Source organism: Ciconia boyciana, chromosome 11 (assembly GCF_034638445.1).
Source record: "Ciconia boyciana chromosome 11, ASM3463844v1, whole genome shotgun sequence".
Classification (NCBI taxonomy): Eukaryota; Metazoa; Chordata; class Aves; order Ciconiiformes; family Ciconiidae; genus Ciconia; species Ciconia boyciana.
In genome coordinates, this window is record NC_132944.1 from 5,382,881 (window position 1) to 5,402,855 (window position 19,975).

The 19,975-nt window shown below is 44.1% G+C and overlaps 2 protein-coding genes across 6 annotated transcripts in view; both read right to left on the reverse strand.

Annotated features, from left to right (window-relative positions):
• The window catches only part of MAPKAPK3 (MAPK activated protein kinase 3), a 135,133-nt gene extending 132,214 nt beyond the window's left edge, over positions 1–2,919 (reverse strand). The window contains exon 1 of the mRNA XM_072875600.1: positions 2,879–2,919. The gene's annotated coding sequence lies outside the window, so the exon portion shown is untranslated. The remainder of the gene's footprint in view (positions 1–2,878) is intronic.
• The window catches only part of HEMK1 (HemK methyltransferase 1, mitochondrial release factors N(5)-glutamine), a 34,042-nt gene continuing 15,829 nt past the window's right edge, over positions 1,763–19,975 (reverse strand). For 4 of the 5 annotated variants that reach the window (XM_072875609.1, XM_072875607.1, XM_072875608.1 and 1 more), the window contains 7 exons: positions 14,629–14,781; positions 12,543–12,607; positions 8,979–9,028; positions 7,499–7,604; positions 6,416–6,511; positions 4,506–4,619; positions 1,763–4,152 (listed from right to left, as the gene is read on the reverse strand). In XM_072875609.1, the coding sequence (XP_072731710.1) occupies positions 4,116–4,152; positions 4,506–4,619; positions 6,416–6,511; positions 7,499–7,604; positions 8,979–9,028; positions 12,543–12,607; positions 14,629–14,781 (621 nt within the window). In that variant the 3' untranslated portion in view covers positions 1,763–4,115. The remainder of the gene's footprint in view (positions 4,153–4,505; positions 4,620–6,415; positions 6,512–7,498; positions 7,605–8,978; positions 9,029–12,542; positions 12,608–14,628; positions 14,782–19,975) is intronic. The other variant, XM_072875610.1, reaches the window with a different exon arrangement.

Sequence of the window (19,975 nt, forward strand, 5' to 3'; positions counted from 1 at the left end):
CCATAGGCACAAGTATCACCTGCAACACATCTGAAGCACACCTGGTCTCCCTTTGCATCTCTCAAGCAGGGAGGGAAGGATGTGCAAGCAGCCTACAGAAACAACACAATGTTGGTGTTCTTTCCTCAGGAATGAAACCTGTGAGGACACACAGGAACAGACTACCACACGGAAGCTGCTTGAAGGAGAGAGTCAGCTGTTCTCCACCTCAGGACAGGAGAAGTACTCAGCTTTAATGGCAGCAAGGAAGACTAGGTACAAAGGATAACTTTCTAGTGGGAAGAACAACAAAGCACCAGAACAGATCGCACGCAAAAAGTCCTTATCAGCACTGGAGGCTTTTTAGATCAGGTTGAGCAAACATTTGTCAGGAATGATGTAAGCCAAGTTGATTCTTACTTGGACAGGGAAATTAGGCTAGATGACTGTCAAACTGTCTTCCAACCCATTTTGATCTATGGCCCTGCATCAAGGAACTGAGTGCTGGCCAGTAATCCGTGCACATTCAGTCACCTGGGTCCCCAGAGATCTCCTGTGTCACCCTAGCAGAGTCACTCTGTGTCTGCCAGGTCCTCACCTGGAAAGGAGTCTCATCCCTACAAGAGCACAGGCTCAGCTGAGAGCACTGTGAGGATAAGCACATTTCTTTGACTAAGGTCCCTGACAAAGTCCTTTTCACCCCACATCTTGGGTGGAAGGTGGTACTTGCACTTCAGGGTGCTTACATTGAAATTACACCAGAACAAGAATGGTACTCTGTCCTCCAGTGTCCAAAAGCATGGATTAATGCAGGCTTCAGGCCTCCCATTAATAGTATGAGGTACAACCCCAGTCTTGTATCACAGCCATGAGGTCCCCTCCCAGCTTCCCCACGAGCCCCACACCGAAGCTCTGTTTTACTGGCACAAGAATAGAGTTTAAAGTCCCACTCTGCAGCTGCATCTACACTGAAGCCCTCTGCTGACCCGAGTCCTCTCACCGGGGGACTGCACCTTGCCATGCTCCCCACACCGTGGGAAGCCTGTGGCAGGACTGTTCTGCAGCACAGCCACAGCTCAGCTGGGACCACAGCACCATCTGCAGGGCTCTGCCACAGACCAAGCTTTCACCAACTCCTCCTCAGGAAAGGCCAGCATGATCCTAGTAGATACTTCGCACCTGGTAACTCTCCAAAACACAGACATGAGCACACACCCCCCCCAACGCTCTTCAGAGTCCTGGAGGAAAACAAAGCCCCTTTCTAAAAGCATCACTTCAGGAAACAAATCACCGTTTCGATACAGTTCCAAAGACACAGTAAGTCCCAGAAAATTAACTGTATGTCAGATACTGGATTACGTAAAATGCCAACTGAAGCATCAGCCTTCTGTGGCTTCAGGGAGCAGATATGTCTCTGCAGAGAGCTCACATGCACAGTATATTGCTGGCGTCAGCCGAGCCTCCCGCTCACAGGCAACAAAGACAACACAGACATGGTCTAGTGCTTTAGAAAGGGTGCTGGGAGTGCCTGTGGTTCCTTAAAACCACCATCTCCAAAAGGCTTTGCAGTGCTTCTGTACCAAAATGAGCCTGGGCCAATATGCGTAAAGCACTGAAGAACACATTGTACTACACCAGCACATTCCCTCAGATGCGAGTCCGACAAATAAATCCAGCCTCTTGGGAGGAAGAACAATCTTTCTCCATTCTTGCCTTTATAAGAAGGTCAGCAGCACCATGTGATTTTCCAAGACATATAACCACTACACAGTGCAAACCCACAGAAATGCAAGCATTTTTATTATTGCTTTAGCTATAAATATAGGAATTTAACACTTGTCGTAGTAGATTAGACCAAGAGTCTGTCTCACAGAGAAAGTGTCCTGCTCAGAGCTCTGTCACGTGATTGATTGATGCTTCTGAGAAAAGGCACACTGCTTTCTGCAGCCCAGCCACCAGCGCTCTCAGAGGGACATCTAGCCTGCCGCAGGGAATCAGCCTACCCCTTGAAGAATGCAATACGATGCCTTTTAACACTCTCATAAGCCAGTAAACTATCCAGCTTTTAAAGTATCATGCAGAAGTAAGCTGCGCATGTTGCTCTATTTCATACGTAAACACTGCCAACACCCAGATGAAATCTGTGAACTGTTTAAAAATTAAATTTAAAGAAATAAGTCTGACAAACTGAACTTTAAAAAAACCTCTAAACTACTATTTAAAAAAACAACACACCAAAAAAACGCCACCTCTTTGACTACAATTTGTACTCATGGCTCTAGCAGGCAAAACTACCAGAAATCAGCTGTGCTGGAACTTTATTTCCAAACCTAGGATCAAGTGCACAACTGAACTTTTTTAGTTCTCTCCTTCCCTACATTTCCTCTACTGTGTTTAAGCAGGGAAGGTACTGCAGTCCAGAGAAAGCTCATAACTTCAGATAAAGAGTGTATGGGACATGGCAAACTACTGAGGTGCACAGAGCGGTGGGGAGGATAAATGCAGGGCTGAGTGGTACAATGGGGTGAAGGGCTAGCCTGTGAACAGAGCTGTAAAAGCCCAGAGGGTGGGGAGAGGATCCGACTGGAGACCCAAATGCTGGTACATCAGAGAGATCAGGTATCTGTGGAAAAGCAGGGCCAATGTTCAAGAGTTAAAAAGCAAATGAAAAAGCAGGGACCATGAGTGTGGAAGAGGTAAAGGGGAAAGGGGCTAGATGTATTAGGGCTCAATGTAAAGCCCTCTGAATCTGCTGCAGCCTTCCAAACAGATGCAGTTTGCTGATGCAGCTCCCACCTAATGTTTCTGGCTATGCGCTCCCAGTTCAGCCTGGATGGAGAGACCGGTAGCACCTGACCTGTCACTGTCTGGACACTTCCACCCTCTACTGAGTGCTCACCTCCACTGGCCCAGCAAGTGCTTCCATTCAGACTGGTAGACCAGATCCTTTGGTTTGCTTTCTTTCCTTCCTTCCCTGGCTAGCTATGGTCAGGAAGGGAACTTGCAACACCAGAAACAACACCATCAATAAGAAGCAGCTTGAATTTAATCCTTCCATTATTTATAATGTCATGATGTTGACTGTCCATTTCAGGGGCTTCTCTCAGTGTTGTTTCAGGCAGCCCTACTCTGAGTCATCCTTCCCAAAGAAACAGACCTCAGCTATTCCCACGGCTGTCAAGAGACTGGGTCCTACTCCAAACTTAGCCTGTTGTCAATTTTTGTACAAGTCATTTCACCTCCTGTTTTTCAGCTTCTCCATCTGCGAAACTGGAGTAGCGATTCTGGCCTTCTTTGTAAAGTCTTGCATTTAAATGCCTTACATGGAAGTTAGGCATTTCTATTACTATGAGAAGCAATGTGCAGGTGCCAGATGTTTATTCAGGTCTGCTAGCATATTTGAAAATGTAATTGCACAGCAATTCTTGTAAGGACACTGATCTGAAGCGCTATCTTTATTATAATGTTTTGATTGTTTCTGGCAGCATCCACCAAGTGTCAGGTGCTGTAGATTCAGATGGTGTAACATATGCACTGATCCTTCAATGACATGTCACTCAGCAGGACTGGGAAACAAAGGCTGCTTTGCTGTTGGAGATCTACTCCAGAGCATCAGGATCCTGGAATAGAACTGAATTTGAAACGTGCACGTTAGTCATGTCCCATTATACCAGCAAATCCACGTGACGATACAAGCCAGAGTTTGGACCTATAATCCAATCTGGTCACATTCTATATAAATTTATCTCAAGGCAAAAAAAAAAAAAGTGGAATTCTTTCTAGGTCAAATGGGTGATCTGACATGTTGAGAAGTTGTATTTTTAATGAAATATCTGGAGCTGTGAACTCTTCCATATTGGATCCGGAGATTAATGAGTCACTTTTGCAGAGCAAACTAAAAAGTTGCATGCAGTTCCCTGAGGAAGGTGAAACACTTCTACATGCTCTGATGAACTTCTGCATCTCTGGATGAAGTCTGTATCAGGAAATGAGGGGGTCTGCCACTGCATGGAGAGTTCAATGCGCTGGGGAATGAAGTGGAGATTCCTTTTGCCACGCAGAGTTTTCAACAAGCTGTTCAGCAGGGCTCACCTGCAAAAAGCATGCTGCAAGAAGAGTTATTTCTGGTACAGTTGTCATCTGCTTTGTTTCTGGATGTGCAGAAACCTAGGCCTGTGGGAAAAAGAATGATCAGAGCTTTAAGACTTGCTAGGGAGAACATGCCTCTACCTCCATCCTATAAAAGCAGCAATTTTCCAATGGCGATAATCTCACCAGAGCTAGTCACCCCATCAGAAATGCTTATCTGCATCAGAATTTCTGACTCAGAAACACTTGCCAGGCTATCTCAGGATATGAGAAGGTTGAGATACTTGAAAGGAGTCCCTATTTTGTTAAAGATTGGCTTCAGCTGTGGACTTTCTCCGGCTGAGTTCATTCAATACATCAGGGTGCAGAGACGTAATCTACAAAGGACACAGACCTATACCTGAAGCAAAAATCTGAAGCAAAAAAATCTGACTTACTTGCCACAGAAGTCCTTGTGAATGGCACAAAGGATGAGTAGTAAGTTGGGGTGTGCCTGTAGCCAGTTCTCCACCATATTTGGGTGTCTGGGATCAACTTCCAGAAACACACTCCTGAAAGGGAGTAGAAAGCAGTGCAATGCACACATTTAGGTTGCTAAATTGATAAAAATTAAGGTCTTTCTTTCTGGATGACTCCTATCAGTGCAGGAAATGAGAAGGTCAGCAAACGCACTGCAATCCAATAACCCTTAAATAGATCATAGCTGTCCATTTAAGATGCAGATCCCAACTGCCTCTTTCAGGGGGAGAAAGTGTTGATCTTGGGGGGAATTCTCATGGTACTCCTCTGTGTGAGCAGTTAAACTCTTGTATCGAGATGTAAGGATCCCTTTTGAATGCTGTGCAGAGATACCGCCAGCTCTGTCTTTCTGAAGCCCCCAAAGATTTAAGGCCAGAATGAAGTTTTATGATGCAAATGCATGAACACTGAGTGCTGGACTGGCAGCATGAAGTTCCTCTTTGTATAAGCAGGGTGACATTAAGTCCCAGGAGCGAGAGTCATGAAGTACAACTTAGTACATACATTTTCCACAGTAAATGTCTCCATAAATCAGTTATGAAAACGCCATCAGCATTCAGACCTACATAGAGGACTGTACAAAGGAGAGTGCAGCAGCGATACGGGAACTAATCAGACAACCTCAGTTAGCGTACCAGGACTAGGCCTGGACACTGCAGGGCTATTTCCATCTCTGCTGCAGCCAGGCTTTATGACACTGGCCCATTTCTGAGTCTCCACTCCCACAGCGAGGGAGAACCACCCTAGCTTACAGGCACATGGAGACGATGGAACTGGTTACAGCCTGTGACAGTGTAGCAAGATACAAGTTTAACAGGCAAAGAACAGAGGCTAAGCCCCAACCATACGCTCTCCTGAGAATTCCTAAAACATCCCATGCTGAATACTCCCTATAAATTCACCAAACTAACTACAAGCTGGGTGTGGATCTCATTCCTGACCTTAAAAAACTTCCACTCCTCAATGGGGGCTCCACCTTATAAAACAAGCAAAAAGGGAAGGAAAATAAATAATCCTAACAAACAACCCCATGGGACCAATCTCTGTTGCTGGGAAGTTCTGAGGAGCATCTTCTGCTCTTGTGGCCATGCAAAGCTTGAGGAATGAATTCTTCTGCATGCAGTATGCCTGTCAATATTCCTGTTCCTCTTCTGAAAACAGCAGATTTTCAATGACCTCTCTTATGCTGGTAAAATGTCAGGAATTTTACACCAGATATGTGAATGCCCTGGCACAACAGACTTTTGGGTATCAGCATGTTGATCTTTAAGCACAAAATGGATCCCACATGACAGAGAATAGGAACAGTCAGTCCTGAGCATTAACCATGGAGAAATTTAACATTTAAGAAACTATCCCTGGCTGATCTTCTTTCTCCTGGGATATTCAGCACTGTATCCTGGCATGATAAACAAGTTTCCACTAATTAAAGGGTGGGAGGGAAGTAAAGATCTACATCCATTCTCACGGAGTTCTATATTGCTTCTCCTTCAATCAGTTATTCTGCTTAGAAAGCTTCCTTTTTTTTTTTGCACTCTCTTTCTCTGCTGCTCTCTCTCATGTTCTTTTTGTTGCTGCTTTGACCTTTAAAGATTCTCACTTCACTAATGACTATGAACCACCACCACTGGTCAAGGAAGGCTCATATCCCTTTATTAACCAATTTCAAGCTAACTTTGCTTATGCACATGACATTTTTTAAGCTGCTATTATTAGATGGGGAGGTGGGGGGAGACATTTTTGCAACTGTTTTCCCTCTGTACCTTCCTGTATGAAAAGAAAACAGAAGTTATAGAAGTGAATGGACAAAACAGAGGACAGTGCTTACCCAGAATCCTTCAGAAGAGAAGGAGCCAGAGCCAGAATTGTTTTGATGACTCTCATTCCATCATCTCCCCCATCCAGTGCATCAAGGTCCTCATAGCTGGAGTGTGGGAGTAAGAAGACATTAACAGCAATTCATGTGGCATGAACCATGCCCTTGACAATGCATTGCCCCACACTCCATGGAGAACAGTGCACCTAACTCACCTGAACTCCAGCACTCCTATAGCAGGTGACAGCATGCTATGTAAAACACAGAGAGTAAGAAGGCAGCTACCACTAGACTGAGAAACTCCATGTTGAGCACAAGCAGAAAACTTCCCCTGAACTCTTCCTGAAAATTATGAGCCAACTGCAGCCAGGGTCACACAGTTCCAATACGGGGATTTGTTCTCTCTGTGCTAGCTGGACAGGGAGAGAGTGGGTTGTACAGCAAGGGATCACTTCCTTTATTTCAACCATACCAACAACCAGGTTGGACTGCCTTCTAACCTAGCAGAGCGAATTATGGTGTAGAAAGCTCAGCTTTCACAATCTGCTCTGGTGCACATCTTGTACAGAGGCGGGTGCAGGACTTTGTCCTGACACACGTGACAATCAGTTCTGAGGAAGAACCAGCGTGCACAAAGTAGTTCCACATCCCAAAAGAGCTTATTCCTGTTTGTGTGGGTTTGTCTGCTTAAAACAAGTATTGGGATGAAAATGGGTCGCAGCATTTCCACCCAAGTTTTTTTTGCATCACAAAAAGCTGCATGGATTACTTGTACTTACTTTCATAAGCTCACACCAATTATTAAAAAAAAAGTCTAACAGGAAAAATGTTCTGAAACAGTTTTTGATTGGAAACTTGTTAATTTCAAAGTGTGGAATTTTTCCATTTTTATAAATATTTAAAATACTTTGATATTGTTTCAGACCTGTAATCAGTCTGTAATACTGTATTATTATATACCATATAAACACACCTACACTATGTACATGTATACTACATTTGCATGTTTTGTGTGCAAGTGTTTGTAGTGTAAGGCAGCAGACAGAAAACCTTGCTTCAAGGAACAGGAGAAGAAAAATCTATTTATCTGATTACCGGAGGATTTCTGCGTCCAAGGAAGCCATGTCTTCATGGAAGACATATGGAGGGTTACTGACTATGAAGTCTACGGGGCCCCAGAGTAGCAGCTGCTTGGCAGAACCTAGAAAAGAAAAAGAATCACAACCAGCTCTCAACCGTAGCAATCTTCCCTATAAGCTCAGTGTCCACATCACATCCAGGAAACTGTCTCTCCAGAGACATGCCCATGTGTGTTTGGCTCTGCTTTTCTCTAATAAGATTTTATCCTATTTCTTTTTGGGATAGCCTGGCCTGCTCACTCTCCCACCTTGAATGCAAGAGTGATACAAAGCTAAGCAAAGTACCAGTTTTTCATATGACCAGCCCTGCTTAGTGGACCATGTTACAAAGCACAGGACCTCAATGCTCTGGAGCTCTGTGCCCATCTGGATCTAAAGCAACAATCCGAACTTGAGAAAGTCCACAAAGACTGAAGTGGGAGCTTAGACTAGCTGTCAGGATGCATATCCTTCCTCTTATCAGAGCTGCAGAAGGACCTCTAAAGAGCAAAAGAGTCACTCACAGCAGTATCAACCATCTAATGGTTTGGTCTTCTGCAGACAAGGTTCAGCTCGCTACGCTCATGCTACTGTCTGGACTGACACATGCCAGCCCTGAATCAGACATCACGTAACCATGTGAGTGTGTCCTCAGGCCAGCCTCTGGCACAGGGCTTACCCATGCAGGTGCAATGCCAACACAGCTACACGGCTTTTGGACTGGAGCTGGCTGGCTTACTGCTGTTTGGACTATGGGCAGCACAAACTCAGATCTGCAGACAGAAGACTGTGCAGACATACAGGTAGCACAGTGTCAAAACCAAGATGTCAGAAAGGTGCACTAATGAATCTACAATGCTGGAGCTCCTGGCTCCACAGCTCCAGGCTAAGAAACACCTGAGCACATATCTACCTAACTGGATAAGCCTCACCAAATGGCAGTTTTAACTGGTTTCAGCTGGGTCTGGGGAAGACAACAGGTATCCTTCCCTGGTTCAGCTGACCTAATTTCAGCTGAATAAGGCTGAACATTTAATCTAAGCTAAATATCTGGGCTCCCTCTAACATCAATGAAGAGGCAGGCACACACGTGTTTATCTAAAGCATCCATGTCAGCATGGAATGAATTACACTCTGTATATATTTGCCTCTCCCCAGTAACACTAGAGAGCACCTGGACTACCAGCTCAGACACAACCTTTAGACACCTAAAACCAGGAACAATTCACCTTCTGATGTAGTCAGGGACTTCTCTCAGCTGATCAGCTGGCCTGGAAATCTCTGAAGGGAAAAGCTCCACTGGCTCACTTCTTACTGACCTTTTTCTCTATTAACTTCAACACCCTCCTGACACCTGCACCCCAAGTGGGTCCCTTGGCTGTCTCTCACGCCTGCCTCCCCCTATCAAAGTAAAAAGGGAGAAAGACAAAGGGGATTATAACAGTGAAAACACTTACTGTATGAAACATCATGGTGGAGGACGTGGATCCTCTCCTGGAGTTGCAGCCTGTAAAATTCCAGATGCAAGAAGAGAAAGATTAGGAGGCATGTTTGTGTGGATTCATGAACAGCACATTCTATAAACAGATCATTAAATATCACATCTCTTATCTGATACACGTATATCCTACCCCACTGATTGCAGTTGGATTCCTCTCAAGCCACAAGGGAAGTTTAGGATCTGCTCTTTGCCCAAGGAACAAAATTGAAAGCAAAGAGCACACTGTGCACCCATGGTGATTCCAGGGTGCGGCTCCTGTGCACTCAAAACCTCTATGTATCACCCCTTGCCATACATACAGCAGTATTCCCCCACCCTGCTGCATATTAACCACATCTCCAAGGCCTCCCCCAGGTAAGCTCACCATCCCTGAAAACAAAACAAAACCAAACCAAAAAACCCACAACAAAATCACCTGCTTCAAATATGTAAACCTGCTATTGTAACTGGAGTGAACATGCTCACGCTTACCACATTCTTTCTCAAGCCTCCTTGATAATCTAGATCTTAACAGTATTCTGGCATCTGAGTGTATTTTCTAGGCATCTTTGGATCTCATCTCACATGCCAATGTTAAGGTGACGAGATGTTACTGCACGCTACCAGGAGGCCAGCACATACAGTGCAGCAGAACCCCTGTGCCAGACACAGAGCTATGAAAAGGGACTCCTTTAGGGACAGCTCATGCACAGACTGTACAGTATAACGTATTTAAAATACACACTAGGATCTCTCAGATGCTAGTTTCTAACTCGTGATCCTTCTTGCCCCTGACACCTCTGTGCACATTAATTTGGAAACACATCATGATCAGTGCCTGTCATCTGCAGCCAGACGTCCGCAGGGTGCTCACACCAGTGGAACCCCTGAAGGCACTAGAAGACACAAACACCTCTCCTTTACCTGTGACAAGTGAGCAAGTAAGCATGCTGGCTTGCTATTTTTAAGAAACAGGTCTATAAACACATTGGTATTTCTCAGGGAGAAATCTTGGCCAAGATTCTGATCTGACTCACTGCACTAATCCAAGGTAGAACAGCCTCGAGACTGACAGACTGCCACTGCATGGTGTTCCAGTCTGTCACAACCTGGCATGATCTGTCCCTTGCTCCCAGCTTGCTACAGAATATGCTCCCTGCCAGGGGAAAATAGTTGAGACAGCACTCCCCTTAAACCTTAGGAATCCTGAGCAAAGTTCCCTTGATGCTCCTGGGAGAGGAAAGAGAGGCCAGTCTGAAAGTAGCCTTGGTGCTTGGTGACAGCCTGATACTACAGGAGAGGTCACAGAAACAGAGAGCATGAGACAGCAAGGAAGGAACAGAACCTCTAATTCCTTGGCTACATGGCCCACCCACCAAAATACCTCTCTCTTCTCAGCAGGTTTGCCTCTGGCTTTTGTGAAGACACTTGAGCAATGTCAGAAGCAGCACTTTGCAAAGCCAGAAAGACAAGGCTGGACAAGATCTGCCGGTGGAGAAAGACTCCAAGCCTCCCACAGGAGATGCCATTCCCTGACCAGCAACAAACAGCACATTGTGGCAGAGAGTCTGCACTGTCCCCTAACTCCTGTCCTCAATGCAGTCCATGTCTAGAGAAAACAAAACTGCCCAGCTCTTGCCAGCATGTTCTCTCCTCCCACAAGAGACCCACCACAGTGGCAGAGTTTTCCTCCCAGCTCTTCAGTGTAACACCTCAGGGCTACCCAATGGGGTTCATAGAGCATGCTGTGACAAAGGCCTTATACCCAAGTCCTACTTGCCTTTGCTGAGGGCCTACAGTACTGCCCCGTCAGCATACACAGGCATCAAGAAAGGGAGGGATTCCTGCGTCTGTCTGCAATGTGCCCAGATGGGCCATCTGGCACTGGGATTGATTTAGTGAGAGCAAGACTCACTGAAGCATCTAGAGAACACAGCTGTGATAAGGGAGCTCCGAAAAGAAGGCAGGAACCAAGCTGGCTTCAGTCAAGCAGGAACACAACTTATCCTACTGGTTTGTCTCCCAAGAGCTACAGGGCACTGTGCCATGGACAAGATTGCAAGGACACAATGAAAACATCCATGGAGAAACATGAGGTTCTCCGGCACTGCATTTACACTCCCTCGGCCACTCTTGAGCCAACAAGCAGTTAATAACAAGACTATTTTTTCCAGATGCCAGTGCAATAATCTACCGAGGAAGCAAAGGTCTGGCCTGCTTTTATTATATCTATGAAAAATTGCAACAGAACTTGGTTTGACACTGACACATCAGAAGGAAATCTCTGCTCCCCACTCCCTATAACTGGACTAGGAGGCAAAGGGTAATAGTGAGGTGACAAGTTTGGGAAGGGCTTGTTCCTACACATCACTTCAGACTCACATAAGAGCTGGGACTGAGGTGCAAGAAGTGAAGAGATGCAGCCCAGCGCAGCCAGAAACAGAAGTAGCCTATCTCTGTAGCCCCAATACTGACAGCAGCTTGGGAAAAAAAACGGTATGTGGGCCCTGGGACAGAAATGTCAGTTAATGAGCATCACTTAAGACTCACAACTGTACTAGACTCCATAAGAGGTAGCAATAGGATTCCTTTCCGAGACTGCTCTAATTAATGCCTAGGGCTCAGCAGCTTCTGAGGATAGGAATACATACTAGAGCTCTGTACCTTTTACAGCATCTACAGAGACTGGGATCCTGGACTCAAAAGCATACTGAGATTCTAGCTCTGGTGCTTGCTATGTTAGTGACACTCCAGAATAATCTGGGTTAGGAAGAACCAGCTGAGGAAGCGGTGCTACAAGGAAGGACAATGTCAACCTGATACAGAGCTGTGCTGACTTCAGGCACAAGATGTTGACTCATTGCAAGGGGGGTTGGACTAGATGACCTTTAAAGGTCCCTTCCAACCCAAACTGTTCTATGATTCAGCAGCTCTGGACATCCAGCCACAGCACAGGTGTTGTGCAAATAGCACAGGACCCAGCAGCACCATTCTCACCAAACCCAAGACTGCAAGGAGGATGCTGAGGGATACCACACTCGCACTTCAGAGTGAAGGTGCTATTTGAGTGTGCAAGCTTGTATCTAGAGGAGCAATGACAGAAACAAGCACAGCAATAATGCCATAGGAAGCCAGAGAGAGAAAGGTTCAGGCTATACTTGTCCTTAACCTCCTCAGTGACACATACATTCTTACTACCTGCTGCCTTCAGTTTCCCAAGTTCACAGAAAGGGATAAGAGTAGTTACCATGAAACCCTTTGAAAACCCTTGAAAGACAGACAGCATTTAAGCACTATTGTTTTATTTAGGCTGCTGTCTTTGCAAAGTGCATTCACAAGTCAAAGGAAAAAAATACTCTGGTAAACATAATAATTTTTTTTCTGAATTCTTACACGCTTTAGGAGTTCAACCTAGGAAAACCAGGGAACCATTCCTAGGTTTCCAGCGGCAATAAACATGAACAACATGCCCAAATATTGAGGAGTCTTGGTCTTTCTCAAACAACAATTTAGAAAAAATGGGTAATATGTGGGCTTGTACCTATGTGCATTCTCCCTGGTGAGATCCACCGCAGCCTTCTCTTTATCCACGGCTATCACCTGGCTCTGGGACAGAAAAAACAACAACAAGCAAGCATGCAAGATAAGAACTGACAATTCACTGTTCACTCTTGGCTCCTAAAAGGAATAGTTCATGAAGAAAGCATCTCAGGGCACCGATGGGATCACAAGTCACTTCTAGTAAGGCTGCTAACGTGACAGAAGGCACTCTGCAACACTGCCAGCAGCCTACCAAAATAGACAGGCTTCTGACTGAACCAACTCATCTGACAACAATGGGGTCACACTGACTCGCATCACCTGATACGTTCATAGTTCCTCGTAGCGTGAGACTCAACACTCTGGCTAGTCTGGGGTAGACACAGGTTAAAGGAAGCTAATGTCCTAGGCTTCCCCCCTCTAATGCGGACAGAATCCCTCCCCACATTAACCACTTGGACAGAGGTTCAGGCATTTTCCATCTGTTATGCAGACCAGTTGCAGACTTTTGCAACTAGTCTGCAAAGCAGACTTTTGCCTAGTTACTCCACTACAGTCCCTACACCACATTCACTGCGTGTATTGACTGCATGTCAAGTATTTGAGAGTAACATTAAGAGAGAGGACTACACAGTTAGAGATTTGTTTGACCTTCCATTCCACCTTGGGAAAAGTACAGGCAAAGGCCTGACTTGTTTTTGCTTTGCTTAATGTTTTTTAAACACAGATGTTGCTAAGTATTTACATAGAGAATGCATGCTCAAAGAAAATACTTTGCATTTGGAGATGATGGTGTGATCAACCATCATTCCTAGGGGGATTAATTTCACAGCCTGAGACTAGCACCCACACACACGAAGCTGACCCTTACGGTGAAGGACACAGCTGAATCCGCAAGTGAAAAGTTGCTGCTGTTTTCTCAATACCCGAGTGCCAAATTCTGCCTCAAACACTAAAGAGATCACACAGAGTGTAAACTCCACTTAGCTGCCAGTGTGGCTACCACTAACTCTAATCAGTCAAGGCTCCTTATTTCTCTGGGCACAGCAGTTTGTGTTAGTCAGCTGGGAAAGGACTGTTACCAGTTACAGGGACAGACTGACACAGCTCTTTAACTTAACAGGCAAGGAAAAGAGCATGAAGTACAGCTCAGGAAATCAAGGTAATTATACTTTGAAGTCATGAAGCTCAGCTAATAACCTTATCAGGTCACTGGGAGGAGGAACACAGGCATCAACTTTAATTCTTACATACCAGGTCTTATACTTCTGCAAGAGGAGGGGCTGGCCACAGCAATTCTCGTTCATGAGAAGTAACTGCTGGTCTGCAATTCTGAGAAAAGGGGAATATTTTTCCCTTAACCACATGTGATGAGATCTTGGATTAATCTCTCTGTTTACCAACGGTATCTCAGTAAGCATGTTACATGCCACAGTAATCAGGGGCAAGAAGGGCTTTGGTCACCCAGATCTCAGTCCCCTTCCTGCTCTTTTCACTCTGTTCAAAAGGTGTGCGTTGTTATTAGGGAACAAAAGACTTCAAAAACAGTGGTTTGGTAGTTGTGGCAGTGTGACATATGCTTGTCATATTGATCGCAAGTACTGACACTTCTGTGGTAATCCCTTCCCTGTATTAATTTAGTCTTCAGTCTCCTAGAGACAAGATCTTTCTATTCACAGCAAGGCAATTTTTAGAGATGACTGCCCCATAAATTCGACTAATAGAGTGTGTGCCCATGCCTTGGTCCCTCTTGTTCACAGCCCAGGATATTAGCTTAAAACAACACCCACCAGTGCTTCAAGCTAAGGTGATTAATAGTGAGCTGTGACAGCTGAAGAATGAGCACATTTGCTTCTTCCAATCTGACTATGTCTCTGCTACTCCTGTGGATAGCTGGGGAGAGCAATTCCTAAATATCCCTCTTCTACCTAGCATGAACTTACAGAGCCTGACTGTCAGAGACCTCAGCTGCTGAAGTCCCATCAAAGCAAAGAAGTTTGTCTGTGAAGTCTCAATGAAGACTAGTAGAGTGGGACTGTCCTGTAACACAGGCATCTATTGTACCATGAGCACTGAAAAAAGCTCACCTGTGGCAGTTTGCACAACAGACTCAGAGCAATTGCTCCAGAGCCACAGCCAATCTCCAGGATCACAGGATGAGGGCCAGGAACCGGGAAGCAGAGGCCTGAATTCTTCTCACATTTCCGAGATTCTTCCTCCACAACTAAAGAGATGAGATCCTAACAAACAAACAAAAAAAAAACACCAAAAAAACAACCAACTGAAAAAAAATTTCTAAGGAAGCTGTTTTGACTCACACCTTTGTGGTCTGAGGACTGGAGTTTAAATTTCTTGACTCTGTAGCCCAATGAAATGTGGTTTTGTTGCTAATTTTTAAAACACAGATGGCAGCAATGGAACTGACATGCCAGAAGTCACTTCAGCTCCATCTCCCCCACAGGGTGCTTTGATTAGTAACCAAATCCTCAGGATACAATTTCCCACAGATCCTCTGAAATCTTCTAGCACTGTTGGGAAAAACAATAACCGAACAGCTGGAGCACGTTATTTTCTGCAACACCATTTTATTTACTCCAAAATTCCAGTTTTCAGAATTTGTAAACTTCAGAATTTAGGATTTCTACACTCAGTGTGGTATGTAATCTGGAGGCAGAGGTACAACTCCTAACAGCACCTAAGCCAATAATCCAACCTAGAGATGAAAAGCACAGGCAATGAATTGCTAAATGATCCAAATGAGCAGCTCCCTGCATGGATTTCAGACTGTGGACTCCTACTACATTTTGTTGGTATAAAGTCACATGGAAAAGATTTCCATCCACGCTCGTGGATCCATATGCGTCTCTGCCATCGCCGCCTCCTCCCTCCCATCAATCTCCTCTTTTTTAAATCCCTTCGCAATTTCATATAAAATCCAACACAGCAGGAGAGGTCTCAAAGATATACTGTTCTAAGGTTTGTGAAAATGAGTGACTAGCTACAAGAGAAAGCACACATGTGCCTCCCTCAGACAGGAGCATGAACTTCTCTTGCTATTCACTGGAGAAAACTATAAGACAGAAACCTTGTAAACACCTTGAGTGCATCAGCAGCTTCAGCAAGTGCTCACAACTCCCAGCAATCCTTGTGCTTTCATGGCATAAGAGTACAGAAACAAGGCCTTACTGCCCAAGGTGCTACCATGATGGCTAGGTTATTTCACTTGAGAGGTCTGCTCTTGGATCTCTCCCGTAAATCCAGAAAGCTTAACAAAATTTACAAAGAATAATTGGCTTGATTTTGCCAACAGTTAAAAATTAAAGACATTACCAGGAAAATTACCAGCCTTCCATTTTTACAGGGAATCTCACATGTTCTTGGCATAAGCAGGAATATTTAAAAGCAACATGTCTTGGCAGGCAGGTCAGCTTCTCTTTAGTAAAGCAGTGGCCTTTTTCAGGAGCCTAAACTGGGTATGTTTGTACGTAAGGGCATAAGCCCTTCCTTGGATATATCACCCTAACTGTGGTGCAGTGTAATAGATGCCTTGTGCAAAGCTGTAGTTTTTATGAAGATATTTGCTGCTGTTGGTCATCCTTCATGCTAGGCCAATTTGTATCTGCAGTAAGTAAGGAGGGAGGATGCAAACAGGTATAAAAGCATCAGGGTAGATGAGCTTCAACAAAACATCCCCAGCAGCAGAGCACCTGAGACATGGGCTGTTTTGTCAGACAGTATTTTCTGAGGTTTCCCGCAAGACATGAACTGCTTTTAAATATATTAAGGTACTGTGCTCCTGCATGCAAGCACAGACCCAGTGCTTAGAGAACAGAAGTGAAGCTTGCACTACTTCCCGGTCCGGGATGGAGAAACAGGCATATTTCAACATTGTCCAGGCCTTGCAAGGCCAGGTAGCTTTGAACCACTCCATTGTACTAGAACCATTTGCTTGTTGATACCTCCTGCTGGAAGAGCCTGAAAGCATAAGTAAAAAGGAAAGATTTGGTTTATTTGAACATGTAAACACTCCATATTTCCTCTAGTAACATTATTTCTTCTGCAGATCAGCTTTTCTGAGCCTTTGCCATTTTCAACTCAGCTGTGTTAGGCTTTGCTGCTTTTCCAGTAGCCTGGCTCTGCCAGCAATAGCCTTTTGGGAGCCACTGGCTCCTCAACTTTCTTTAGACTCCTTTTCACAGCCACAGCCTTTTGGGGCCTTCAGGGGCTTTTTAGCAAAAAGTACCTTCAGATGTTTTCATTGTTTTCTCTCAAATCTTCTCCAGTTGTTGAGCTGGAAAGAGCCAGAGATGCCCATGCCTTCGCTCACCAGATACTCAATGACAACAGCCTTCATGCTTCTCCAGACTGTGCCCTCTGCCTTCCACAGCTTTCAGTGCTCCTCAGCGATGAGCTCTGTTGTGTTCATACCCAAAAGCCCAAGAGGGAATGAGAAGCAGCCCACAGGCTGGAAGGCGCTATTCTGAGAGGCCTCTCTCAGAGCTGCGTCTTCACTGCAAAGTTAAGTTTGGTGACTGATACCTAAGCTAGCCTCAGCCAGGTATGAGGAGCCACACTGCAATGCCCTACGCTGATTACCGTGTCGTTATTGGCACTGCACTCATAAGGGAGTTTTGCTAACAGCCTCCAAAATCATATTCCTTGTTGCTGCTCTGGGATTCCTTTCCTAGACAATTATGGAGGAAAACATTCTTATAGGCTCACAACAGGACTGTGGGAAACCATTAGAGGACTACCTGTGCTCAGATACCAACTGGGAAAAATGAATACCTTATCTACCCACTTTTGTGCAAAAATGGCTTTTGCCTTTCAGCTAACAGCTCCAGATGAATCAGTCTGAAAACACTTCTGCAATGGAGACAGCCAGAGATTGTAACCACAGCTGGTTTGGGGAAGCAGGTACTGATGATTCCAAGACCACAGAAGAGCAGCCACCCAAAAAATTCTGCTCAGCCATTAAATTTCTCTTTTAAATACCAGCCTTTTCTGGTCACTTACAAATATTTCCAGGAAATCTCTACAGTAACTCAGAAGAACCATCTGTCTCCAGGGCTGATGACAGAGTAGCACAAGTTACTGATTTCTAATGTCCAAATGTAACTTCCATACAGTAGAACTATTGTCAGAATTTATTAACTTCCTTAAGGTTTATCATTAGTAATTTCAAGCTTGGAGTTTTTAATGGCACTTCTACTTCACACATTCCACAGTGAAAGTATTTTTAGAGTGCTTGCCAAAGCTCCTATTTAAATATGACTTGATTTCAGTTTTTACCCCATGTACATTAAAAGGGATGTTGGTATTATTTAGGCTTTGTATCCTACTTCCTGACTCCCTTGCCTTATTATCTTGGTTATTTTATATACTTCTTACTGAGGCAAAAGCTAGTTCTCTCATAATACACCTGTTTATCACAACAGTTCAAAACTAAGAGATATTAAAAATAATGTGACAACCTAAAGAAACTACATCCTTTTCCAGACATTAGCATCTTACTACAATGAAAAAGTTCAATAATTATGAAAATAAAATATTTTATTTTCATAAAGTCGATTAGCAAGCAAAACAGAAGTGTCAAATTAGGAAAAAAATTACTAGTACGGATTATTCAATGTTGAATTACATTTGCAATTATCGATGTATTAAAAGCAGGAAGTAAAGACAAAACAGAATGCACTGGAATAAGACATTTTGTAATTCTGCATTAACTGGCTGTGATACCATGGTCTTTTTCTTCACTTAGAGCTTTCACATAGAAAACCACGTTTCCCCAACATCTGCAAAAGAATCGGGAAAACCCAGCAACCATGATACACAGTATGTCCAGTTAGCCCACTGCGATTGCAACTAGGTTTCCTTTTCCGAAATCATGAATGATTCAGTTATCCAAAATTGTTTTGAAACAGTATTCTTCAGATTCTTCTCAGTATTTTTCATCTTTTAGCAAGCAATCCAGCCAAAATCTGTGCTTTTCCAAGCACACCATCATCTCCAAGATGTCACCACTGGAAACTGATAAATTACTGTACTTTGCAGAACATAGTAGAATCACTTTCAAATCTCATCTTGGGAGACAAAGTATTTCTGGCCATGCATTAGAGTAGTCATACAAACACTACAAAACACCCTGCAAGACAGACATTCCCTACCTCCGTACAAGCATCTGACTAGAGCCACGCCTGGGGAAGAGCAACAGAGAGGCAGAAGGTGCTAAAAAGAAATGCCAGTCCCAGACACAGAGAAACTGGGACAACAGCAGATGGCCAAAGGCTGTGGTCTTTATTGTGTAGGATACCCCATGTATTCTCAGACTGAACAGATTCAGAGCAAACACACCTGCTAATATAATGCCATCACTGCTAAAAGCCATCTTAACCATCAATTTGATCACCAGCTCTAAAGGCTGAGAGATGAAATTACAAAAATTCCACTGGGAAATAAGAAAAAACACTTTAGCAGCCTAGGTAATTAACCTTTGGAATATGTTAGGTAAATTCTCCACAATTGGGCACTTTAAACTGAAATGGCAGGCTGTTCAAAAGGGCTTACTTTCACTCACACCATTTACAGGATTCAACACATCAGAGAGAGAAGTGTCCTTCACTACAGAAAAATGCTATTTTGGATAAAACAAGACTTGACAATCAGCGTGTCTTTATAGTCTCTAAAAACAGGGAAATGAGTTAGCTTGCTCAGGTGCCTTGTCCCTGCAACATGCTGAGCACTTCCATACCTTTAACACATTTATCCTCACAACTCCCATTTTCCAGATAAGCAGCTGTAAAACAGTGACCATCCCAAACTCATGAAGGAGGACTATGGCAGAGCAGAGCATTGAACCCAATGCTCCAGAAGCCTCATCCACACCTTTCCAATGACACCACTGTAGATCGTGGAAACGGGTCCCCCAAACTCCAGTTAGGAACAGGCAGGTCTACAGTTGTGTGAGGGCAACTGACCTCCTGCAGAAAAGCAGAAGTCACAAAGATCAGAACGAGATTCCCACATCATCTAAATAAACAGTGCTTGGCTGCTCTTGAATTGTCTTTTTGTTTTTACTGTTGTAGATAAAAAAAACCTGTAAATAATAAAAAAAATCCAAAGCACCGTATTAAGGAACACGTAAAATTGAAAATTAAAAAAGTATCTTAGGAATGTGACCCAATTCCATATTTGCCCACAGCATGCTAACCACTGGAAAGGATAAATGCTCAACTGTGGAGTTATTAAATTCAAATTATTGCTTACAGTATGCATAATTATTGTTAGTAACAAAACAGCCTACACTAAAAATCCTCCTAACCAATGCTACAGATACTCGGCAGAACTACTTTTAACCTGGAGCCTGGTGTACACATACGTGGGTATAAGTGTGATATTTGTGTCAGAGTGGAGAAATGGAACATTTTGAAGACT